Source organism: Salvelinus alpinus, chromosome 8, assembly GCF_045679555.1.
Source record: "Salvelinus alpinus chromosome 8, SLU_Salpinus.1, whole genome shotgun sequence".
Lineage (NCBI taxonomy): Eukaryota > Metazoa > Chordata > Actinopteri > Salmoniformes > Salmonidae > Salvelinus > Salvelinus alpinus.
This window is the reverse complement of record NC_092093.1, coordinates 35,486,028-35,510,890: the sequence shown is the minus strand read 5'-3', so window position 1 is coordinate 35,510,890 and position 24,863 is coordinate 35,486,028. Positions and strand designations below refer to the sequence as shown.

Genomic DNA, 24,863 nt, shown 5'->3' with positions numbered 1-24,863 from the left:
CATCTGGTTTGCATGGTCTCTAGTCCCCGTCCCACAGCCACATGGTCCCTATTCAGAGTAGGATGGTATCGTATTACGTATCTGATATTAGGCCTGGAATAGCCCACACCTGAACAGGACTACCAGTCAGACAGTGAGGTCTAGATGGCTTGGCTTCCTTTTTAGTTCTGTCACACACAGAATATTTATTTATTTATTTACGCAAACTACACGACTTCATGATGACCTCATTCCACATCAGTCGCCCCCCCCCCGTCTCCCTCCCTCATGGAGACAGTCCCCCGTCTACTATCCAGTTGGTTAGTAATGACGGGCTTGACATTGTGGTGGCGTGCACTCATGATTCAAGGCTCCTTTTACAGACCTTTGTTGTTTTTCATCAGTCTGTCTGAGCAGGGCTTGGATGGCTGCATTTCTCTTCCCGCGGTTGGAAAGTGTGTACGAGCTATTTTACTGGACCCCCCCCCCCCCCTCCTCCTCTCTTCCTTCCCTCAGTAGAGAGGCCAATCTGTCTCCATTGTGTGCATGTCTAGTATTAATAGTATCTTAGTAAAATCAGTCATGTCACTGGCAGACTACGTCACCGGCTGTGAATATGTTGTTTAAAGTCGGCCCGCTTTTGCTTTTTGGTAAATTAACTATGAGTCTGACTACTACTTGAATTTAGTTTTATATCGCTGTATAATGCCGAGTGGCTTTGTGTTTTGACTCTGTGCCAGTTTCACATTTGTTCCTATGGGTTGAGGTAACCAACTTTTTGTTGAGTTTGACACAGTAGCTCTGCCACATGAACACACACCCTCTGTCTGAAGGACCAGGCGGACCAACGCGAACGGCCATCATATCGCCTCTGACCACATAACGTTGTTTGTTCATTTCCCGACGATTCTACACGGTGAATGAAGGATTAGCCTACCACTGTCTCAACCAGACTCTCTCTCTCTCCTCTCTCTCTCAGGTCAGAAGACCTGTCTCCACCTCCATGGCATCTTCCCCTACCTCTATGTGCCCTACGATGGCTACGGGCAGCAGGCAGAGAGCTACCTGCGTCAGGTGGCCTTCAGCATCGACAGGGCCCTCAATGTGTCCATGGGAAACCCCTCCTCCAGCACACAGCACGTCTTCAAGGTGGCACTGGTCTCCGGCATGTAAGTCTCCGCTCCCTCTCTTTTAGCTAGATCACTGTTCCTTAGTAGGGTCACTCAGTACACGGCGGAGGCTCTTTCTCAATTTGGTTTTCCTCCCATCCTGTTTCCTCGCCTCCTTCATCAAACCTCATTGGAGGAGATGACCCAAGGTTCCTCCCCTAGGGCATTCTCCTCCTATGGGTTTTGAGTAGGAGGCGAGGAGAGAAGACACGAGGAATCAAAAGACACATTGAGAATGGGGCAGAGTCTGAAGGCTCACATGTTCATGTTAGAAGGAGAATGGTAGGTGAAGTCTGTATTGTGTTGTTTTCCCAAGAGGTTCTTCTGACTGTGTTCCCCCCCACAGGCCTTTTTATGGATACCATGCCATGGAGAGGAAGTTTATGAAGATCTATCTGTACAATCCTCAGATGGTCAAAAGGTGAGGAGCATGTTCTACTGTTTTTGCCTTAGCTTGCATTTCTCACCAGTCGGTTGACCTGTAATAGCCTATATGTTAACATTCGCAATGTGTTTCTGTTGTTAGAGAGGGCTATGCTCTCTGTCTGTAGGCTAGCCTGTGTGGACATGACTATGATGCTCATTCTGCTGATATTGATCGGCCCGCTTATGTAGTACAGAGCTCTCGCGGTGTGTGTGTGTGTGTTTTAGACAGTGTGTGTGCGTTCAGACGGAGAGACAGAGCGACTGCGCGAGAGACAAAGCGAGTACGTGTCTGTTTTGTGTGAGAGAGAGTGTGTGTGTGTGTGCGTGCACACCGGCTGTTATTTAGCTGCTGAAGCTATCAGTCACTGTGAGTGGAGTCGTGCTACTGCACTGATTCCGAGAGACGGGACAGAGGAGAGAGCGAGCGAGAGACACTGAGGGAGGAGAGAGCGAGAGACACTGAGGGAGGAGAGAGCGAGAGACACTGAGGGAGGAGAGCGAGAGACACTGAGGGAGGAGAGCGAGAGACACTGAGGGAGGAGAGCGAGAGACACTGAGGGAGGAGAGCGAGAGACACTGAGGGAGGAGAGAGAGAGAGCGAGAGACACTGAGGGAGGAGAGAGAGAGAGCGAGAGACACCGAGGGAGGAGAGAGAGAGAGCGAGAGACACTGAGGGAGGAGAGAGAGAGAGCGAGAGACACTGAGGGAGGAGAGAGAGAGACACTGAGGGAGGAGAGAGAGAGACACTGAGGGAGGAGAGAGAGAGAGCGAGAGACACTGAGGGAGGAGAGAGAGAGCGAGAGACACTGAGGGAGGAGAGAGAGAGCGAGAGACACTGAGGGAGGAGAGAGAGAGAGACACTGAGGGAGGAGAGAGAGAGCGACACTGAGGGAGGAGAGAGAGAGCGAGAGACACTGAGGGAGGAGAGAGAGAGCGAGAGACACTGAGGGAGGAGAGAGCGAGAGACACTGAGGGAGGAGAGAGCGAGAGACACTGAGGGAGGAGAGAGAGAGAGACACGAGAGACACTGAGGGAGGAGAGAGAGAGAGACACTGAGGGAGGAGAGAGCGAGCGAGAGACACTGAGGGAGGAGAGAGAGTCTAACTGGCACACTGTCTGCTCCCAGCCTGACTGACTGTTATGAGCCTCTGTCTTGTTCCAGATCAATCACTGAATCAATCAACTCTCTCCGCTCTGACCTTTAAAGGGGAACTGTCACTGTGGCCTACATTATTATTATGGATATAGGACCAGCCAAAAGACTGGCGGGAAGTTTCAAGTTTGAAAAGTAAAATTGCGCGTTGTCACAGTTTCTTTCCAGCGACTAGAACTAGGTGAATGCGTTTTTGAATGAAAGCATATCAACTCTGGAATGAAAGCCTCTCTGACTCAATCTTTTTGGAACACATAGCGTTTTCTGGATGCAAAGTATATCTAGGAATAGCGTACAATAACGTACATCTAATATATAAAACTGTGTGTGTGTGGTTCCAGGGTGTGTGAGCTGTTACAAGGAGGCGCTGTGATGAACAAGCACTACCAGCCCCACGAGGCCCACATCCCCTACCTGCTGCAGCTGTTCATCGACTACAACCTGTACGGCATGAACCTGATCAACCTGGGAGCCGTCAAGTTCCGACGGAGGCAGCCGCGCAGAGGTAAGGGACGGCCAGGAGTAGGCTGCTTAGGAACCTTGTCACAAACCTGGGACCTGGCTGAGTGGTGTTGCGGGACACCTTTTTCTCTTTTTCTGTTGCCTGTTAGGTGTTGCTGAGGGGTGCGCAGTATGCCCAGTCGTAACGGTCCAGAGCTATGACTGGGGGGTGGGGGGGGGGGGTGTAAGAGAGGAAGAGCTGCCATGCTTTGTCGTGATGTATTTGTGTTCTTTACGATGGCCTTGAGATGCTTCGGGCAGCCGCTGCAGTTCTTGTTCTCTTTCTATCTCACACACACACACAAACCTTATCCTCCTAATGCATCCTGGTCAGTGTGTAATTTCCTAAAGAGTGGCTAGCAGATAACACACCCTTGCTTTACAAAGACCTGACAGGCTTTCCATAAATAAAAGTTTAAAAAAAGGTGGACTTCTTCAAAGATGACACCTCACCAACACACAGAAAAGCTTAGAGCGTAAGAAAAGAGTGCGGGAGAAGACTGGAAGCAATGGGGTGTGTGGCAGACTAGAGGAATAACTAGCATTCTGGAACACTGCAAGTCTGTTGAGCATACCTAACAAAAAGTGATGGCACACAGAAGATCCAGAATAGAACACTAGACCGACAACCCCACCCCCCTTCCCGTCTGTCACCCGATCCAGGAGCCTGAAGCACATTCTTGGTACTGCTGCTGCGCACCTGTTTTTTCACCTGAGTTGGATAAACACCCAGCCATCAATCTAGAGAAATGAACAGTAAAGGCTTGAATATGGATGTGTTTACTTGTGACCTGTTGAACTCAGGCTGTTGATTGAACTTGCACTGTACACAGCTGTTTAGTATTAATATTACGTTCCACATCGCCTCTGCCAACCAGAACAAAACCACAGACCGCTAGCCAAGCTGGGACAATCGATATCTCGATTGAGGGCCGTGGCGGTCAGGTTTCCTCCCGTCATCCCAGGACGTGAACCTTTGACTCACGAGGCCACTCGCAGTAGCAGGGCGAGAGTGGTAGAACAGGGGGAAGTTTCACAGTGGGATTGGAGGAGCAGGAAGGTTTCCCTCAGATCTGAGGGTTGAACTTGGCCTTGGCTTCACACTCGTCTACGCCTGATGGTTGGGAATAAAGCGGTAGATTGGCCATTTTCTGTTTGATCTTGACTAAGGCTTACTGAGCTCTAATCCCGGGCCGCGCTGAGCCGATATGGGACAGGTATCTCCGCTCTGCAGTTGTCTTCATGCCTGAGCGAGTCTCCTGGGCGTAGAGGAGGCAGAACCCAGCATGACACCACCACGCATGGAAGGGTTAATGAATAGGCCAGGAAACCCCCCCCCCCCTCCCCCTGCTTCAGATGAACAGGTTCTTAACAATGTTCACGCAACACTCTCCCCAGACAAAGAGAGGGCCACTTCCTGGATTTTGACGCAATCAATGGAAAATGGGTTGCAAAGAACCAAAAATTACAAAGGGACTAAAACTCTGCGATAATGTACACCTGTTTATATTCTTCTTTGTACAACACCTAGTTGAAAGGGAGTTTGTAATCTGGGATCAAGTGAAGACGATGACAAAAGACCTGGGATTTTAGAAAGCTGTGTAGATCCAAATAAATTGGAAATACTGAGCTGGTATGCTTTTCTTTTTGCATTTTGCTGTATGTTGAAGACAATGTCTGCAGACTGGTTTACCCCCCCCCCTCAAAAAAAAAAGAAATCATCAGATTGGCTTCCAACACATGATTCACATGTTTTTGTGTGTCTGTGTGCACGTGTCTCTTAAACAGAGGGATTTCCCCCAGATCGCCAGGGCTGCAGCAGCATTCCAGGCACCAGCCCCTTGAAGAGCCCCTGTACCTCTAAACTGAGTGACAGTACGCTGGGAGGCATGTTTGTCCGCTGGGAGGAGGATGCCATAGCCTGGTGAGCCACGCCAGCACAGACCGGCTCCAATTACATGTTGTGTGCCAATGCAGCGTTGTGTTTTTAGGTCTTGTCTGTACATTTCTTTCCGTGTAGGATTTAGTGTGTAATGTGTATCCATGGTGTGTGCTCACCTTTTGCTCTCTCGCTCGCCCAATCTGCATTATCTCCTTCTCTCTTTCTCCATTTCTCTCTACCCCCCCCCCCCTCTCTTGCTCACTCTCTGATGCAGTTCCCTGGTCTTGGAGGATGTGGAGAAACAGAGCACATGTGAGCTGGAAGTGGATGCTGTGGCTGTAGACATCCTCAACCGTCTGGAGATAGAGAGTAAGGACGGCGAGAAACTGGGAAACAATGTCTTTTAGTCATATATAAAACCGCCAGTCAGACATTCCGACAGACGCATGAGGAGAGACTGAGGGGACGGGTTGGTTAATGACTCCACTGCTCTGACTATGCAGCACAGTCGAGGAATGAAGGCTTTTCCTCGTCAAACCTTGGATGCGTCTCAAATGGCAACCTATTCCCTATGTAGTGCACTACTATGTAGAGCCCTATAGGAGCCCTATATAGGGTTCCATTTGGGACCCCTGCCTATGTAAGCCAGATGAGCGATGGAGGCCTTCTCCAGATCAAACAGTCTGTCCCGCACCCCACTGCCAGGCTCCTGCTCTCCAGCACATCAGAGCGTTAGATCAGTGACCACCCGGGCCAAAACAAACACTGTCCACTCACCCTGTCTCTCTGTAGTCTCGTCTGCCTCAGACCTTCTGTGGGGGAGAGAGGGAGAGCGAAACAGGGGGTGTAGGATGGAAGACTGGAAGAGCAGATTGAACTGGGAACATAAAGCAAAAATAGAACGTTCTGTTAAACATGCGTGAATATGCATCTGCCATTGGAATGTGTTCCCAGACCTCATAGTATCTCAATCCAGTATGAACTATTTCTACAGTCTTTCTGCTATTCATGATAAATGTTAGGAACAGAATGACACAGCAGAATCAAAGTGTTTGGTTGTGTTTTAGATTAGCTGTGCTCAGAATACGGAGTGTGGAAAACACACACACACACACACACCATTATCTGGCAGAAAGGGGGTCACGCCAGGGCAGTCCACATATGTGCCTTCAGCAAGTAGATTTTCCATCTGCCCAAAAAACAGACATACAAACTCACTGTTGAAATGGTTTGAGGAATGATTCTGATTTCGAGCGCTTGTCCAGTTTTGAGTGGTTAGTGGTGATCTGAGCTCTTTAACTTTGTGTGCGTCAATGTACTCTTTGAAACAAAGGCCCTCATTCAACCAACTGTAGATGGGAAATGCAGAGGCCCTCATTCAACCGACTGATCTATGCCGACACTGTGTGTGTGTGTGCAGATCAGATTGGCAGCAACCCTGGCCTGCAGGCCATCTGGGAGGATGAGAAGCAGAGACGACGCGAGAAGAACCAGTCATCTCAGATGGAGACCCCACAGTCACAGGGTGAGTGAACCAGTCATCTCAGTGACCCCACAGTCACAGGGTGAGTGAACCAGTAATCTCAGTGACCCCACAGTCACAGGGTGAGTGACTGACAGCTATATACCTCCTCTCAGCCCATTCCTCCATTAGTCAACACCACAGTTAAACGTCCAGCAGGTCTACCTACATGCGTGTCGGCTGAATATAAAGGTGACTGACAAAATAATGGTAACACAAACCTAGTGTCCTAATAGCGAGTTGGGCCACCACGAGCCAGAACGGCTTCAATGCACCTTGGCATAGATTCTACAAGTGTCTGTTGGAGGGATGCGACACAATCCTTACACAAGAAATTCCAGAATTTGGTGTTTTGTTGGTGGTGGTGGAAAAAACGCTGTCTCAGGCGCCGCTCCAGAATCTCTCATAAGTGTTAAATTGGGTTGAGATCTGGTGACTGAGACGGCCATGACATATGGTTTACATCGTTTTCATGCTCGTCGAACCATTCAGTGACCAGGATAGAAATGCTTCACCATAGGTTGAAGGCGATCACTCAAAATGGCTGTGTATTTATTGGCGTTTGCCTTTTTCTCTAAGGGGTTGAGTTGACCTAAACCAGGGGTTTCCAACAGGTAGATCGCGAGCTACCGGTAGATCGCAGCCCGCTTATGAGTAGCTAGCCAATCAATTCTGAACGTACATGCATTTTTCCATCACAAACTGTCATAAACATAAAGCTCCCAGTTGATATCGAATCAAAAGCCATATTGACATTTTCCCACCTCTGGTTAGCCACTATTAGCTTAAAAAGCCAAATGTAACACGATATCTGCTAACTAATTTCCAGCAATATTGCCCGTCTGTCTGTCTGTTTGGACCGTGCTTTTGTCTATCACGCCGTATGTAGCCAGTTAGCGTTGCTAATGACCACGTCTTTTGGGTAGAGTAAACAGAGACTTTCCACCAAAACCTTCTCAATTAAATGTTAACTGCAAAGTAGGCTGTTTGCATGGCTGTTTGTTTCATTTGGGTGGCTGTTGTTTTGCAAAAAGGGGAATTCCAGTTTTTCCTGGCTTACATTTCTTTCTTCTGATGTGATTTAAGCATTGACTCAGAACATCGATTTTTGTTGTTTCTCTATGAATATTTGTTATATTTACAGAGAAATCTGAATATAATTTTATGGGGCTGGTCATGCCAAATAATGTTTATTAACCATTATTTTTACCAGGTATATTGACAGAAAACACATCTCTTGTACACCAAAGACCCGGGGAAGGGTTGCAGGGTAGAGAAGAGAACAAAAATGAGTCGCTCGGGTTATGTTTTTTAAAGTAGCTCTCATGCTAGAAAAGGCTGGCGACCCCTGACCTAAACCATGCCAGGAAAATACACCCCACACCATAACATAGCCGCCAAAACCCTCATCTACTCAACTGTTTTTGTTATTTTTGCTGTTACCTGTAAGTCAATGCCAGTGGAGGCTGCTGTGGGGAGGACGGCGCATAATAATGGCTGGACTGGAGCAAATGGAATGGCATCCAACGCGTGGAAACCATCTGTTTGATGTTCTTGATACCATTCCACCTATTCCCCTCCAGCCATTACCACGAGCCCGTCCTCCCCAATAAAGGTGCCATCAATCTCCAGTGGTCTATGCCCCATATTATGTGCCATCTGCTTGTTGGAACATGCATCGACCAGGTAATAAATAATCTAGGCTCGTCTCTGTCACGATTCATGCGTATCTGAGTCTGACTGCTGTCCCGTGTGCATCACACATACATCAACGTGTAATAATTTAACCTCTGCCTGCGTTTTGGTGCTCCTCCAGATCGTGGGTTTGTCGCCTCGACGGAGAGCGAGAGGGCCTTCATGCAGAGATTCAAGGAGATCCTGAAGGAAAATGAGTTTGACGTGTAAGTAACAACTTTCCCCCCCAAGCTTGCCGTCTTTAAGCGTGGGAATGGCTCACCACAAGAGTTTCCCGTAGTCTTTAGGGTAACTTGACTGTTAGTCATCGTTGGACAAACAGTTGCTCAACATTGCGTAAGTGGATAGCTGTGCTTTGTTTGGTTTGGGAAGTTGAGAGGGGGCGGCAGGGGTGGTCTTTGAGAGTAAACATCTGCTGCTTTCAAGACAAGATGTCTACCGCCGGAGAACACATAAGTTGCGTTTAGAGAGAATCTACATCTGGTCTGTCTTTCATTCTTTATGTTAAAACGGCTACTTATTTTCCCCATGCCTTTTTGGTTAGTGTATTACTGTCTTTGTCTCTATGAGATGATGACTGCATGCCTCTTCCTGGTTCATCTCAACACTGTCAGTTGCTGGGCCATAGAGGATGGAGGGAGGGGGATAGTCCAGGGTTGATGGGGTCATTGCTGTCTAATATCCCAGGGCTCTCCCTGTTCCCCCTCCTTGCCGAGCAGAAAGAATTTCCTGTTATAAATAAAAGTACAGTTGGCCCGGTGTGTGCTGTTACATCAGGTCCAGATGGCTCCTACTCACAAAGCTAAGTTGATACCAATGGGTAGAAAGCGGGAGGAAAGTGAAATGGCTCTATCAAAGGCCAGGCCAGTATGGGAGCAGTTTGGGCTCTGGCACAGGGACCCGTTTCCTCTCACGTGATGGAGCTGTGGCTTGGCAGCACTGTGACACACACACACACACACACATTCCCAGATCACAACTCTCACTGGTTGGCTGGCGTGCTCTCGCATGTATACACATTGTCTTTGATTTGACTCTCTCTCGCTCTCTCTCTCTGCCTGTCTCTGTCTGTCTATTGTACATCTAAAGGTGTCCACTACTCTCTTAGGTACTTTTTTAAAGCTATTATTTAGTTGCTCGCTCTCGCTCTCTCTCTCTCTCTCTCTCTCTCTCTGATTGTTACCACAGACAGACAGGCAGGCTGTACTGTAGTAAGTACAGACGAGCAGAGTTTGCGGAGGGGAGGAGGCGGAGTTGGGAGCTGAAATGTTTTAATCGCTGCAGGAATCTCCTGGCACCTGCTGGGCTCCCTCGTTTAGCCACCAAAGTCATTAGCAACGAGACTAATTAACACCAGATCGAGACAGTCGTGAGCACAGAGGCCCGTCTCTGGAGCCCCTCTGCACTCCTTCATCCGCCCCACGATAAGAAATGAGACATACAGAATAGAATATTCAATAAATAAAAATAATTGGGGGGGGGGGGGGGGGTGAGATAGGGAACTACTACCTGCATTGGTTGTTCTACCTTTTGTGTTCCACCTTGCATATTTTTCAATATTTCGTTGAGTTGATAAGTAGTGAGTTGCTAAGCAATGCAGGGGTGCAGCACGGGACAAAGCGGATGGCAGAGCCTGATAGGGAGAGGCATCTGGAGGAGAGCCCAAAAGTACTGCTGGCCACCTGCCAGCTTTCCATTCATACCTCCTCCTACACACACTCCCTCTTCTCTTTCTCTCTATCCCACACTCTTCTCTCTCTCACTCGTTCTCCCTCTCGCACGCACGCACACACTGCAGCCATATCTCCTGATTAAGACAATAAGGATTGCTAATCAAACATGACTGCTGCAGCGCTTGGTCTCAGGGACCTCGTCTATGACAAGTAATAACCTTAGCAACAGTCTCCCTTTTGAACGGTCTTATCCCTCTTTTTTTAAATAGGACTCAGTCTGGGTCTGTGGATGACGCGGCAGAGGAGCAGGATCCATCCCCAGCTGAACTGTCTCTACACCCTGATGTCCTGACCCCAGAGCTGCTGCAGTGTACACCAGCCAACCTGGTGGCGGCGCATAGAGACTCCCAGACAGGTGAGCAAGGCGTCTCCGTCTGCCCACTGGCCCTCTGCCAGTCTAGACACCAAGGGGGATGTGACGTTAACTTTGCTCCCAATTCTCCCAACCGACTGGCCCTATGCTAGACTAGACAGTAAGGGGGGTGTGACGTCAACATTCCTCCCAATTATCCCAACCGACTGGCCCTCTGCTAGACTGTCTGTCTGAATGCCAGAGAAGGTGGATCGACATTCGTCCAAATGATATCCTATCACTGCTACTGTGACTGAATTTCAAGTGTGACACAGTGTTGATCTACATTAGCCTAATCTGCTCGCTCAGTCTGCCAAGTCTCCCGTAGGACCAGTGGAAATGCTAGGGAAGCAAGGCGACTGGCACACACGGAGACAGAATGGAGTACGGCCGGGCCTCATGCTGAACCACTCGCTGTGGCTGTGTCCCAAATGACACCCTATTCCCTGTATAGTGTATGACTTTTGACCAGGGCCCATAGGGTTCCGGTCAAAAGTAGTGCCCTGTGTAGGGAATAGGGTGCCATTTGGGACACGTACACTCTGTTTGTCAGTAATGATAACCTTCTCTCCCTCTCTCCCGCCACTCAGACACTAAAAGGAGCCGTGGTAAAGACCAGGAAGAGGCCATTGTGGACGAGGAGGCCATTCTGAGTCTGTTGGAGAGCAGTCAGACCTTTCTCCCCCTCTCCCAGAAATCCAACCACTCACCCATACTAGGTAGGCAAACACACTGTACTGTGTTCATCGGATATATGGAGAACAGCTTATCCTACTGCTCTTATGTCATTTTAGTTTTTTGAAAAATCTGCTTTTAATCAACGTATTGTTTATATAGCATCGCCAATGGCAGTTTTTAAACTCTGGGACCTAGTTATAACTCCAGGCCAAAAGCAGAGCATCCAAGTCTGGAGATGAGTGACCTCCAAGGAATTCCTGTGTGTTACAGACAGCAGCCAGGACCATGCCATGGTGAACCTGCTGGCAGGCCTGGAGGATGATGGGTATCGGGCGGCCCCTATGAGGCAGAACTCCCAGCATTCCCTGCCCGGGGGAGGGAGCGCTCACTACAACAGTGACGAGGAGGAGGAGGGGCCAGAGCTAGAGAAGGAGGAGGCAGAACTCAGTCTGCTGATGTCACAGAGATGGGACAGCGACCTTCCAGAACAGTCTTCTAGACGGAGGTGACTGATTTCTTATTTTCTTTCTTTACCTTGTACGTCTTTGCCTTGCTCAATATTAACTTATTAATTATGAGTTCAATATTAACTCAATAAAAACACCTAATTACATAATTCTCTTGTTTCTTGTGTTGTCACTGAATTCACAATGTTAAACAGTAAACACTTTTGGCAGTCAGATGAAGGTCACCTGCGGTGAGCCTTGACTAAATAGTTTAAGCGACGCCTCATTGTTAAATCAATGTGTCTTATCTCCCTCCGTAGACCTGGTGTGAAGGAGGCAGAAGAGAGCTTTAGTGACGAGCCCCAGGACTCGTCAGATGAGGAGATGGAATGGAGTGGGAACAACTCTCTTTTTGCCAACCTGTCCATTCCTCAGCTGGATGGTGCTGCGGATGAGAACAGTGGTGAGTGATAAGAACGTAATATAGATGATAAACTGCAGCTAACACATCGACGACACATCTCATTGACTCCTGCCTTACATTCCTGTCACTGTATTGAGATGTTATGTCTCCTCTCCTGTTATATTTCCTCTTTAGATTCATCGGTAACGGACAAAGGCTCCAGGACCCACTCGTCCCTCACCGTCACCGATAAGATCCTGGGGAAGAGGAACCCCTTTCCTGGGGAGACAGTCCACCTGGAGCCCCCGTCTTCAGCCAAGATCCTCCTAGACCGCAAACACCCGGAGCACCGGCAAGCCCTCTCACAGGACACAGAGGAACCAGCTGATAAGCACTTCCTCTCCCTCAGCCAAGACAGTCATGAGTGTTCCACAGGGTTCAAGGTGAATAAAGAGATACCTTACATCCAGCCGGTCAAACACCCCATTCCCTGCAACATCGCCAACCAGGCCGAGGTCTCTCAGATCTGTGTGGACAAAATGGACGTAGTTCGGCCTCTGTACACCTACGAGAAGAAGACGATGGCTCTGGATGAGTCGGATCTGGACGTCTTTCCGTTCGGCAACGGGAAAATCACCCAGAGCAGGAAGAAGTACAGCAGCATCAAGAATGTGGAGAAGAATCGCCTGTCCATCCTGCAGAACCACAGGAGCTTCTCCCTGTGTTACTCTGAGCTGAGGAACTGCCCCAGCAAGACAGAGCTAGAGCTGGGTCAGAAAGACTGTAAAAGCCCCATACCGAGGAACAGTATAAACCCAGCCCCCTGCCCCATAGAAGAGGACGAGCTCATTGCCTCGAGGGAGGGTGAGATGGGCCGAGGCAGCGAGGAGGGGGACATGGGCGAGCTGAAGATCCGGTACGAGGACTATCAGGAGAACAAGACTGAGAGGACCATAGTAGCCCAGCAGGAGGCACACTACAAGTTCTTCCCCAGTGTCATTCTCTCCAACTGCCTTACCAGGCCCGCCAAGAAGGTGGTGGGCAACAAGTTGACCGACGGCTGCGCTAAGCTAGAGCAGGCAGAGCCACGCAGGTCCAGGCTAAAGCTGGGCAAGAGGAGGTCGGCTGCAGCAGCCCAGAAAGCTAAAGCGAATGCTGGGGAAAGCCTAGCCTCTGACAGCCAAGTGGGCATGGCCTTAACGTCCATCATGCCTGCCTGTCCTAAGAGCACGGACACAGTGGCAAAGTCAGTCATAGAGGAGACTGGACCCACAGCACCACTCCCAGAATCGCCTGCTCCTGCCCATTCCCCTGCCCTGGCCCCTTCCCCTCTACCAGCCCCTGTCTTGTCCCCTACACCGGCCCCAGTCCCTGCCAGTCCCACTGAGGCGTCTGTGGAGGCCAGGTTGGCCCCACTGCCTGAGCTCCCTGCTAAAGTGACCGGCACCAAAGCCTCAGGTCTGCCTGGCAGCAAGTACACCCTGAGGGCCAAGCGCAAGATGAGCTACGACAGCAGCGAGGACGGGGAACACTCGGGCACCTCTCGCGTGAAACACCCTCTGGCCCTCCGAGACAACTACGTCCGCTTCAAAGACAACTATATCCTCAGCACGCAGGAACTCAAGTACCAGAAACGACGGAAGATGTCCAGAAAGGAACCAAGGGAGCCACCCATCATCATCAAATACATCATCATCAACAGGTTCAAGGGTCAGAAGAACATGTTGGTGAAGATGGCCAAGGTGAGTGCTGAGGAGCAGCGGGTGGTGCTCACACCAGACAAACTGAAGACGTACACTAAAATGGCCCCTCTCAAGACCTTCTGGCCTAAGGTTCTAGAGTCTTGTGCAGTCAAGTTTCCTCTAAGTGAGCCCAAGGCTAATAAGAAACAGCCCAAACGAAAGGTTAAGGTCAACACCACCACCACTAAGAAAACGGTCAGTGGCCCACCCAAACCTCGAGTCAGACTCAGGCAGGGGGGTGAGAGGCCTAGAAGGACTAAAGGCCTTAGGAAAGCCTCGACTCGGCCCTCTCTGCCATGCCCGCGGCCATGTTACTGTGAACTGGCCAATGACCACGCCACTGAGTACTCTGATGTGATGGTGGAGTTGGGTTATCTGTCTGAGAGATCCCCTAGCCCCACTGATTCAACCCCGCCCCGGTGTTGGTCGCCCAGTGACCCCCTTATGGAAGCCATGTCCTCTGATGGGTTGATGAACCCATTAAATGATCCCTGTCTCAGTTCTGTGTGTCAGGAAACCCCCCCAGAGTCCTTAGGCCGAGGTGTGCGGAACCGAAGCCGGACTGCTAAACCTAGCAGCCCAAGAAGACGGACTAAGTCTGCTAATAAGCTTTCGGCGGAAGTCAAAAAGGAGAGTGCCACGAGAAGGAAAAGTAGTACTGGGACTCCACGGAGGAGAAAGAAAGATCTAGAAACAGTTGATGGGACTAGTGTGGGTGGTGACTCTACTAACACCACCACAAGAACGCGAAGGCCTCGTAGGAAGAAGCAGGCTGAAGAGGCTGAACAGCCCCCTGTAAAAAGCAGAGACTGTGACAGTTCCCAGCTCCTCTTCCCAGAGGATGTGTTGCCTCCTACTGAATCCTCTTCAAAGGCCGTACCACCCTTTCAGCAGTCAGCTAACAAAACCAGCCAGATCATTGACGGCTCCCATGGGGTCACTGGCTCTAAATCCCTGTCCCAGTTCATTGAACCAAAGTCCGAGGACTATGAGACCTCCATCATGGAGGTGAACCAAAGTTTTGCTCTCAAACTCTTCCAAACGCATCCAGGCCAACTGCAGGGTTGTGCTGTGAAGGCAGAAACTACAGTTGATGAGTGCACACCCCCTCAGGTGAAATCCCCCATGGTGGGGAAGAGTAAGGGCGCCCCCAAATCAGGGTCCCCCCACTCAGGCCTTAGGAACGGGGAGGCCCTACCTGAGGATACCTCTGGCCTGGCTGTTCTGAAGAAGCTCCTGCAGAAGAGGCAGCAGAGAGGTGGTCAGTGTCTCCCAACCCAGACAGTGGGCACAGAGATCTCCTCCTCCACTACAACACAGCCCCCTGGCCCCACACCAGACCCTGCTGCAGCCAAGCCACCAAGAGCCAGGAAAACTCCATCAGCCACCCCACGGAAACCCCGGGTCTCAAGAACTACAACTCCCAAGGAGAAGAAGCCCAGAAGCAGGAAGGGTAAGGCGAACTCTCAGCCGGAGTTACCTGTGAAGCAGGAGCCACCTATGTCAGACGACAGCCCAGTGTTCCTGTCAGACCCAGGCCTGGACAGCTGCTACTCCATAGAGGACAGCCTCTCCCCAGAGCTCCCACACAACTACAACTTCGACATCAACGCTATCGGCATTGGCAGCCAGACAGAGTTCTCCAGCCTGTACATGGGCAGCCAGTTTGTTCTGACCGACAAGAATCTGCCTCAGAAGTTCCTGAGTGACATCACCCAGGAGGCCATCCCTGCGCTGGCGCTGAGCATTGAGAAGAGGCCTGATAGGCTGTCTGGGTCTGGGGAGGCGCTCCAACGAAGCTTGTCTGGACCTCTGAGTCCTGACCTCTTTGACAAGCCAGAAAACGGTGAATCTGTCTCCAACCATTTATCTTCTCTGGATTCCGAGAGGTTACTGAGGAGCAGAGAGTGGGGAACGTCCCTGGGCAAACTCCACGGCCTCAGCCACTTCCAGGGCTTTCACTGTGAGAGGAAAGAGCTGCTGTTCTCTGCCTTCGACCCCGTCTTACCGCTGCCTTTGAGCTCTGCGTCTTTCGCAGACAATGAAGGATCACCGACCGGGGACTTACTGGAGGGGAATGATGCTTTGACGTCGACCACGGCCAGTAGTTCTCCGCGCTCGGTTAACTCTATATCCCAGGTGAAGACCAGCAGCCAGCTCCTCAGGGGGACAGGGGGGGGAGCCCACATCCTCAAGCCCCTCATGTCCCCTCCCAACCGGGAAGAGATCCTCACCACCCTCCTGGACCTGGAGATGTCTGAGGCCACCTTTCAGGAACCCTTCTGCAGCAACCCCTCAGATGCCCCAGGGAAACCCAGGTAATATGCGATTAGAGCTTAGTGGTCTTATTTGATTTGATTTACTTTTTAAAGCACTTTATGACAACTACTGATGTGTAAAATACTTAATACATTTGATTGATTGATTCAAGGGTTAAACGCTACACACAATATATGTCTGTGACTAAGGATGTGGTGAGGCATAATGTTGTACGTCATTCAATAATTTTATCTTCTCCAGGGAGGTTGGTGGACGTAAGTTGACGGTGGAGACCAGGTTGGCCAAGGAGCTGGCTGAGTTCAACGGGGACCTATCCCTGGAGGGGCTACACTTCTGGAAGACAGCCTTCTCCGCCATGACCCGGCCCGGCTCCTCTCACACCCTGGGAGCAGAAGCCACCAGAGACCAGGCCCAGCTCAGCCCCTCTTCAGCCGGGGACCAGAAGGTCATCCTGCTGCCCTGTAGGAGCGCCCCCAGCCGCGAGCGCGTCCAGCTATGGCTGGAGGCCAGGAAACAGTACGAGCATCTGCAGAGGGGCAGGAGAGACATGGGAGCACTGGAGAGGGGAAGGTTAGAACAGATAAGAGAAGAGCAGCAAACGGACAGGACTGAACAGCCCACTCTGCTCCATTGTCCAGCATTGAAGGAAGAGGAGGGGTTTGAGAAGCCCTCCGATATCAGGACTCAGAGGGACAATCTCTCTCTACATATATCACCTGTTGAGGGGGTGGAAACTCAGGACAGCCCCAGAGGAGTGAAGCCTGTATCAGAAATGAACACCAGAGACCCTGAGGAGGAGTACTATGGTAAATCCATCTCTCCAGACTCACCAGACCTGCCGCCCTGGCAGCAGCCCACGCAGCCCAGCCCCTCGGGACTAGATGGAGTAGAGGGGGAGAGAAGAGGATCAGATCTAGGGTCACCCTTGTCCCCCAGGCTCTGCACCTCCCCAGAGAGGAGCGAGGAGAAGCACTTCCTCAGTCCCTCTCCCTTGCCTTCCACGAAGAGCCGGGGGGACAGGGAGAGGACCAGCCCCCACCTTCAGCTCCACAGCACCCCAGTCCTCAGGAGACGCAGATGCAGGGGCGAGTCTGAACCTGTGTGCAGCACCCCTTTGACTGAAGGTAAGCCCCATCATTCTCCGGCCGCAGGCCGTCAGCACCTATCACTCTTCATCCTGCCTCTGCCGCTAACACTAACTCCGACCGTGGGAAATGGCATTAGCGATAGCATCCGCTGTCCTTCCCGCCGTAAGCTTTCCTTTACTCCAACTTTCTTTCTTACCTCTGTGTGAAATTTTTATGGCTGCTATTAATGACTGCATAATTGACTAATCAAGCGTACCGGAATTGTTAATCTGTCACAGTCATTTATTGAATTAGCTTTAATAGGAGGAAGCCGCCTGCATGCGGTTGTTTTGTCCTCTGGAATGTCATTATGCGTCGAACCAGCACCCTGAACTCATTTTGGGGTTTCTGTTCAATCCCAGACGCGGAGTCCCCATCTCAGAGACTGCAGCACAGGAGAGGGGAACACACAGACACCCTGAGGAGAGTGCTACTGACCACACAGATGAAGGTCAGGACAAACACAGAGAATTTAAGCTCCTGTTCTTTTTAGGCCATTCACTCCAAAAATAACTATTTTTTTTACATGTTGGCCTCTATACATTAATGAGCTGTGTATGGTTTCAGAATATTGATGAAGAGCATCAGACAAGTAAATAGCCCAAGACACGTTACAGATTTAGCTTTGATCATTTGAATCCGTCGCCTTTACTTTATCTGCCCGGATACACCGTTCTCCCTTTTTAACGTTATGTGAACGTGCTTTCCTCTCTTTCTCCGTCCCCAGAACCAGTTTGCTGCTTTGAACGTTACAAAGAAAGACAACTCTCAGATCGAGGGCCCCAGCATCAGCAACTCGTACGGCTTCAAAGTCAGCATGCAGAACCTCCAGGACGCTAAAGCCCTGCACGAGGTGACACACACACACACACACACACACACACACACACACACACACACACACACACACACACACACACACACACCGTAGTGGTACAGAAGGAATGTGACATGCTTTTCCTTTTCATCTGTAGGTGCAGCACCTGACGTTGATGAGCATGGAGCTTCACGCGCGAACCCGGCGGGACCTGGAACCCGACCCCGAGTTTGACCCCATATGTGCCTTATTCTACTGCTTCAGCTCTGACGCACCTTTACCTGACTCAGACAAGACGCAGCTGACTGGGGCCATCGTGGTGGACAAGGACTGCCAGGACAGTGGCCAAGGTGATGGGTCACTCCCTCAGTCCCTCCCGCCATGCTGTGGATGGATGGACCACACTTGTCTGAACTGGCTTCAAATATTGCCATTGTGTACACGGTCATTGTGCTTGGATCTGAAAGAACAGCGTTTTGTGTGTGTGTGTGTGTGTGTGTGTGTGTGTGTCCTCCCAGGTGTCAGAGGAACAGCACCCCTGCTGGTCAGATCCGGGGTCTCAGGACTGCAGGTCACCTACGCTGTGGATGAGAAGCAGCTGTTCCAGGAAGTTGTCACAATCATGAGGAGGTACCGTATTGGCTCCTGTGGTTTTGACCTTGGTCCTTACATTGCGAAAAAGGAGAACTGAAGCACACCAGTGGCTTTGTTGGACACCTGATCGGTTGTTAAATATTTCGCTGGGTGTTCATGTTCCCGAGGCTGACAGCGCATATGCAAATTCACTGTTTTTGATTTAAATGTATGTTATACATATTCATATCTTGTTTCCGTTTCTATGAAATCTTATCTTTTCTGTTTTGGCCACTGTTAAACATGTGTACTGTGGCTGTTAACATGAGTCCCTGTTCTGTCGTGGCAGGTTTGACCCAGACATGCTGGTAGGCTATGAAGTCCAGATGCATTCCTGGGGCTACATCCTCCAGCGGGCATCAGCACTCAACTTTGACCTGTGCCAGCAGCTCTCCAGGGTGCCAGGTAGGGTGGCACTCACCCTTGCCCTCTCTGCTGCCACAACACTGTATTGAAATAATATTGGCTCTCATACAGAAACGTCAAGCAGGTTTCTCCCTGACATTCTACAGCCAGCCATTCCGGCCAGGTCAAAGGAGAATGTGTCTCGATGTCGTCTGGCTGCTCCTCCGTCGGGTGTAGTGACGTCTGTCTGTTGTCCTCAGGTGACGCCAAGGAGAACCGTTTCGCTGCAGAGAGGGATGAGTACGGAGCAGACACCATGACGGAGATACACATCATCGGCCGCATCGTCATCAACCTGTGGAGGATCATGAAGACTGAGGTATCTGCTGCCGCTGCAGACAGCATCAATCGCTTAGTATCGATGCTGCCAACCTTTCCACCGTATAAATTAGCTTGGTTCCCTTTTTCAAAAAAATAAATCTAAATCAACAGTGTATAGCTGCAGATCATTTGGTTATGAATCTTCTCATGTTGGTTTCTGGGGTCATTTGTAGGAGTGTATTTCCTTGTCGTTGTTTTTTAACCAGGTAACGTTGAACAACTACAGTTTTGAGAATGTGGCCTTCCACGTCCTACACCAGCGCTTCCCCCTGTACAGCCCCCGCACCCTGTCGGACTGGTTCGACCACACCTCGGACCTGCACAGGTGGGCACCGCACCCACCCACCCACCTATCTGGCCGCTCTCTCCTTTTCACTGTGCTTACATTATAACCATCGTCACTCTGTTTGGGGATCAACTCTTTTATTGGTTTTGCCGAAACAAGACCATAAAATGGGTTGTTACACCTGCAGTATGACTCTGTGTTGTGTGCCTGCCAGGTGGAAGATGGTGGACCATTATGTGAGCCGGTTGGGCGGCACCATGCAACTGCTCCAGCAGCACGACATCATCGGCAGGACCAGCGAGCTGGCCAGGGTGTTCGGGATCCAGTTCTACCACGTGCTCACCAGAGGATCCCAGGTCAGGAACCCACCGGATCTCAGAAATGTTGGGCTATTGGCTGTGGTGTGGATTGGCACGCTGCGTTGATGTAATGTTTTGCTCTGCAGGTGCTACGTTTTCTGGTGTTTCACTCACTGTCTCATTTAGTGTCTTATGTGGTTTGACCACTGCCTTTCAACTATAAGACGAGTTCAGAAGGCACATCAGGACAGTTGGAAGTTCAGGATGAGTTTCTGTCTGGCTCACTTCTACCGCCTGCTGTGGTAAACTAGAAGGTGTTTAGGAATTGGTGATGGCACATTTTGTCGAGACTGCGCCAAACCGCATGGCGTACAAGTTGTCAGTGATCAGTCTGAGAAGGTCCACTCTGCCCTCTCTCCTCATCTCTCTCCTCTCCCTGCAGTACCGTGTGGAGTCCATGATGCTACGCGTGGCCAAGCCCATGAACTACATCCCCGTGACGCCCAGCGTGCAGCAGAGAGCCCAGCAGAGGGTGCCGCAGTGCATCCCGCTGGTCATGGAGCCTGAGTCGCGCTTCTACAGCAACTCTATGGTGGTGCTGGACTTCCAGTCGCTCTACCCCTCCATCGTCATCGCCTACAACTACTGCTACTCTACCTGCCTGGGCCACGTGGAGAGCATGGGAACGTAAGACACCTACACACATGCATGCATGCATTCACCCTCTAGATTTGGTAGAGTGAGATGTCAGTCTAGGTACAGAGACCGATCACTGTGTCATGTTTCAGGCCCGATGAGTTTAAGTTTGGCTGCACCTCCCTGCGTGTCCCCCCTGAGCTCCTCCACCAGCTCCGCAATGACATCACCATCTCTCCCAACGGCATCGCTTTTGTCAAGGTACAACTCTTCTGATACCATCACTTTTTCCTTATGAACGGACGGTGGATTTTGCTGAAATAAATTAAACTGTTATGGAACTATTGAGTTTAACTCTGTCTCTGTCTGTCCTGTCTGTGTCAACGTCTTTGTTCCCTGCTCAGCCCACGGTGAGGAAGGGGGTCCTGCCCAGTATGTTGGATGAGATCCTGAACACGCGGTTCATGGTGAAGCGCTCCATGAAGACTTACAAGCAGGACAAGGCCTTGATGAGGCTGCTGGACGCCAGGCAGCTGGGACTCAAGCTCATCGCCAACGTCACCTTCGGCTACACCGCCGCTCACTACTCCGGACGTATGCCCAGCGTAGAGGTCAGGGGTCACGCTAACGTCTGGCACACTTACCCAAAACTCCATGACCATGATACATCTTTCTCTGCCCCCCCCCCCCCCCCTCTGTCAGTAACCTTAGCTCAGCCTCATACATGTCTCCATCTATTGTCTCTACAGGTTGGAGATAGTATTGTCCACAAGGCCAGGGAAACCCTGGAGAGGGCCATCAAGCTGGTCAACGACACCAAGAAGTGGGGAGCCCACGTTGTCTATGGTGACACAGACAGGTAGGGACAAGCCTAGAGTGGGAAGCGTGAGATATTGAGCCCTGGGGGTTTTCGGAGACTCTCTTTTCTTAACCTCTGCTTGTGTCTCTGCCAGCATGTTTGTCCTGCTAAAGGGTGCGACTAAAGAGCAGGCCTTCAAGATCGGCAACGAGATCGCCGAGGCGGTGACTGCTACCAACCCTAAACCTGTCAAGCTGAAGTTTGAGAAGGTACAGTCTGCTCAGTACAGTATGAAGTTGCTAGACTGGCTGTCTGTACTGAAGCCCACACAATGTATGTATGTGTGTGTGTGTGTGGTTCAATAGTTTTTAATTCCTCTCTGTGTGTGTGTGTGATCCCAGGTGTACCTCCCGTGCGTGCTCCAGACAAAAAAGCGGTACGTGGGCTACATGTACGAGAGCCTGGACCAGAAGGACCCCGTGTTCGACGCCAAGGGGATCGAAACTGTGCGCCGAGACGGATGCACTGCTGTTTCCAAGGTAACCGGCAAAATTTGACCGATTTTTCTGCCTTCTCTGTCTACAGCCTTCACAATCATGCCAGATTTCTACTAGCAGCCCGTGCTCAGATTAATACAAAGCACCCACATGGGAATCAAGCCTTGTCTGAACGTTCTATACTATCACAGTCAACCTGGTCGACGTGTAGAAATAGACTGGTGTCTGGTATGTGCAACCCCCCACCCCGTCTCCCTAGATTTTGGAGCGTTCCATCAAGCTGCTGTTTGAGACGCGGGACATCAGCCAGGTGAAGCAGTTTGTGCAGCGTCAGTGTGTGAAGGTGCTGGAGGCCAAGGCCAGCATGCAGGACCTGACCTTCGCTAAGGAGTACAGGGGCAGCAGCTCCTACCGGCCGGGGGCCTGCGTCCCTGCTCTGGAGCTCACCAGGTACACCAACAACACGCCGCCTGAGGGGAGTGTCGTCCTACTGTGTTTATGACACGACGGAGTGTTGAATTGACAGTAGCATCTTTGAGAGATCTTGTGTGTGGACAATATGGCAGTGCCTAAATGTCATTGCATGTCTAACTAGTGTGTTTCTGTGGAGTGGCTTGTTGAAGTGTGTGTGTGAGACCTTCCTCCCCTCTCGTCTGGCTGTGTGCCCTTTGTGAAGCCACTTACTGATTCCCCACAATGTCCATTGTCTGCCTGCACTACAACGGGCCTAGCTCAGTGTACTGTACCTGAGACAGTTGCCTAGCAACCCAGCCCATAATGGGTGGCAAAACCTGATTTCAGAGACATGGTTAAAGGGGGAAAATATTCTGTGTGATTCAGGAAATGTATTACAATTTATTATAGTCAGTAGTACTACTGCAGTACAAAAACAAGGAGCAAATGCATCATATTTTATTCAGATATTTGTACTTTGGTTTAAAAAACAACAATTGTGATAAATTAATCAAATTAAATCTGAGTACTGTATGTATGTGTGGTCCTATACCACTGCACATATTTGGGGTGCTAGATTATAATGAAACAGCCATTCCAATGCTGTGTCCTGCCACCCCCATCTCCCCACTGCCCCCCCCCCCCCAGGCGTATGATGGCTTATGACCGGCGCCTGGAGCCACGGGTGGGCGAGCGGGTGCCCTACGTGATCGTGTACGGGACGCCCGGCGTGCCCCTCATCCAGCTGGTGCGGCGGCCCCTGGAGGTGCTGCAGGACCCGGGCCTGCGCCTCAACGCCACCTACTACATCACCAAGCAGATCCTGCCCCCGCTGCGGCGCATCTTCCAGCTCATCGGCGTGGACGTGCTCAGCTGGTACCAGGAGCTCCCCAGGGTGAGGCTATGAAAGAGGGGTGCAGGTGGGGGGGGGTTGTCGGACCCTTAAAATGTGGACCCTCTGGTCTCCCAGCTCTTCTAGTTAGTTACTGGGATTCATCAAACTGATGATAGATCCATGCAGGAGAGAATAGACGTTTGATGACACACACACAGACCACTGAAGCAGCGGTGGTGCTTTTGAAAGCTTTGTCCGGACTGTCGTGCAGACAGAGAACAAAAGAAAAAAGGGCTACATGTCGGGAATCAAATGAGACAAATATCCAATCTCGTACCCAAGTCATTGTTAGGCATGCCCTTTTGAAATGCCAATGATTCCATCTAGTGGCGAGTTGTGTAAAGGACATGCAGATTTCATACTGTTGTCTCGTTAGCCTGCTTCAGACTGAAGGGCAAGGAGGCTTGGCTCTTTTTAGACCCGTGTTTCTCAACTCCAGTCCTGCAGTACCTCGTTTTTGTTGTAGCTCCGGACAAACTCACCTGATTCCACTTGTCAACTAATCATCGAGACCTGGGTGAGTTGAATCAGGTGCGTTTGTCCAAAAACGTGTACCGTTGGAGGTACTGCAGGACTGGAGTTGAGAAACGCTGGTCTGAAAGAGCCAAGCCTCCTTGCCCTTCAGTCTGAAGCAGGCTAACGACAAACATGTGTACGGTCTGAAGGACTGCAGTTGGGAAACACTGTTTTAGAGCACGTGTCAAAACACATTCCGTGGAGGGCCGTGTGTCTGCGGGTTTTCGCTCCTCCCTGGTAATTGATTACTAATTAGTGACCTTAATTCGTCAAAGAACTCCCCTCATCTTATTGTGTAGGTCTTAATTGAAAGGGAAAAAAACAAACCTGCAGACACGAGGCCCTCCATGAAGTGAGTTTGACACCAGTTTTAGAGGCAAAAATAGTCTGACCTGTCAAATAGTGAATTACAGTCTTGATTTTTTTTTAAATGTATTTATCACCACAAATCTACCCTAGTCCATGGCTCTAAACATGTCCTCTGTCTTTCAGGTCCAGAAGGCGTCATGCTCCATGGTGGCCAGAGGGGAGGAAGTGGGGAGGAAGGGGACTATCTCCCAGTACTTCACCACGCTGCACTGTCCTGTGTGTGACGAGCTCACCCAGCTAGGGGTGTGTGCCAGCTGCCGGGCCGAGCCCCAACGCGTGGCCGTCACTCTCTACCAGGACATGCGGCTTTGGGAGAGCCAGCAGGACCAGCTGCTAAAGGTAAAAGGTCGGGGGGGGAAGGACATCATTGGCAAGCTACACTATATATACAAAAGTATGTGGACACCCCTGCTGACAGGTTTATAAAATCAAGCACACCGCCATGCAATCTCCATAAACAAACATTGGCAGTAGAATGGCCTCACTGAAGAGCTCAGTGACTTTCAACGTGGCACCATCACAGGATGTCACCTTTTCAACAAGTCAGTTTGTCACATTTCTGCGCTGCTAGAGCTGCTCCGGTCAACTGTACGTGCTGCTGTTGTGTAGTGGAAACGTCTGGGCGCAACAACAGCTCAGTGGTAGGCCACACAAGCTCACAGAATGGGACTGCAGAGTGTTGTAGTGCGTAACAATCGCCTGTCCTTAGTTGCAACACTCACTACCGAGTTCCAGTCTGCCTCTGGAAGCAAATTCAGCACAAGAACTGTTCATTGAGAGCTTCATGAAATGGGTTTCCATGGCCGAGCCGTCGCACACAAGCCTAAGATCACCATGCGCAATGCCAAG

The 24,863-nt window shown here is 50.6% G+C and overlaps 1 protein-coding gene across 3 annotated transcripts in view; it reads left to right on the top strand.

The window, feature by feature from the left end:
- LOC139583047 (DNA polymerase zeta catalytic subunit-like) overlaps window positions 1-24,863 on the top strand; it is a 49,097-nt gene that overhangs the window by 22,539 nt on the left and 1,695 nt on the right. For all 3 annotated transcript variants that reach the window (XM_071413746.1, XM_071413748.1, XM_071413749.1), the window contains 30 exons: window positions 959-1,148; window positions 1,495-1,569; window positions 3,069-3,232; window positions 5,017-5,152; window positions 5,385-5,479; window positions 6,531-6,635; window positions 8,449-8,533; window positions 10,270-10,415; window positions 11,003-11,131; window positions 11,361-11,595; window positions 11,857-11,999; window positions 12,135-15,999; window positions 16,202-17,085; window positions 17,451-17,539; window positions 17,816-17,941; window positions 18,063-18,255; window positions 18,424-18,535; window positions 18,828-18,943; window positions 19,144-19,262; window positions 19,471-19,589; window positions 19,765-19,906; window positions 20,292-20,536; window positions 20,638-20,746; window positions 20,890-21,096; window positions 21,235-21,344; window positions 21,439-21,553; window positions 21,686-21,823; window positions 22,041-22,231; window positions 22,883-23,129; window positions 24,138-24,353. In XM_071413746.1, the coding sequence (XP_071269847.1) occupies window positions 959-1,148; window positions 1,495-1,569; window positions 3,069-3,232; window positions 5,017-5,152; window positions 5,385-5,479; window positions 6,531-6,635; window positions 8,449-8,533; window positions 10,270-10,415; window positions 11,003-11,131; window positions 11,361-11,595; window positions 11,857-11,999; window positions 12,135-15,999; window positions 16,202-17,085; window positions 17,451-17,539; window positions 17,816-17,941; window positions 18,063-18,255; window positions 18,424-18,535; window positions 18,828-18,943; window positions 19,144-19,262; window positions 19,471-19,589; window positions 19,765-19,906; window positions 20,292-20,536; window positions 20,638-20,746; window positions 20,890-21,096; window positions 21,235-21,344; window positions 21,439-21,553; window positions 21,686-21,823; window positions 22,041-22,231; window positions 22,883-23,129; window positions 24,138-24,353 (8,846 nt within the window). The remainder of the gene's footprint in view (window positions 1-958; window positions 1,149-1,494; window positions 1,570-3,068; window positions 3,233-5,016; window positions 5,153-5,384; window positions 5,480-6,530; window positions 6,636-8,448; window positions 8,534-10,269; window positions 10,416-11,002; window positions 11,132-11,360; window positions 11,596-11,856; window positions 12,000-12,134; window positions 16,000-16,201; window positions 17,086-17,450; window positions 17,540-17,815; window positions 17,942-18,062; window positions 18,256-18,423; window positions 18,536-18,827; window positions 18,944-19,143; window positions 19,263-19,470; window positions 19,590-19,764; window positions 19,907-20,291; window positions 20,537-20,637; window positions 20,747-20,889; window positions 21,097-21,234; window positions 21,345-21,438; window positions 21,554-21,685; window positions 21,824-22,040; window positions 22,232-22,882; window positions 23,130-24,137; window positions 24,354-24,863) is intronic.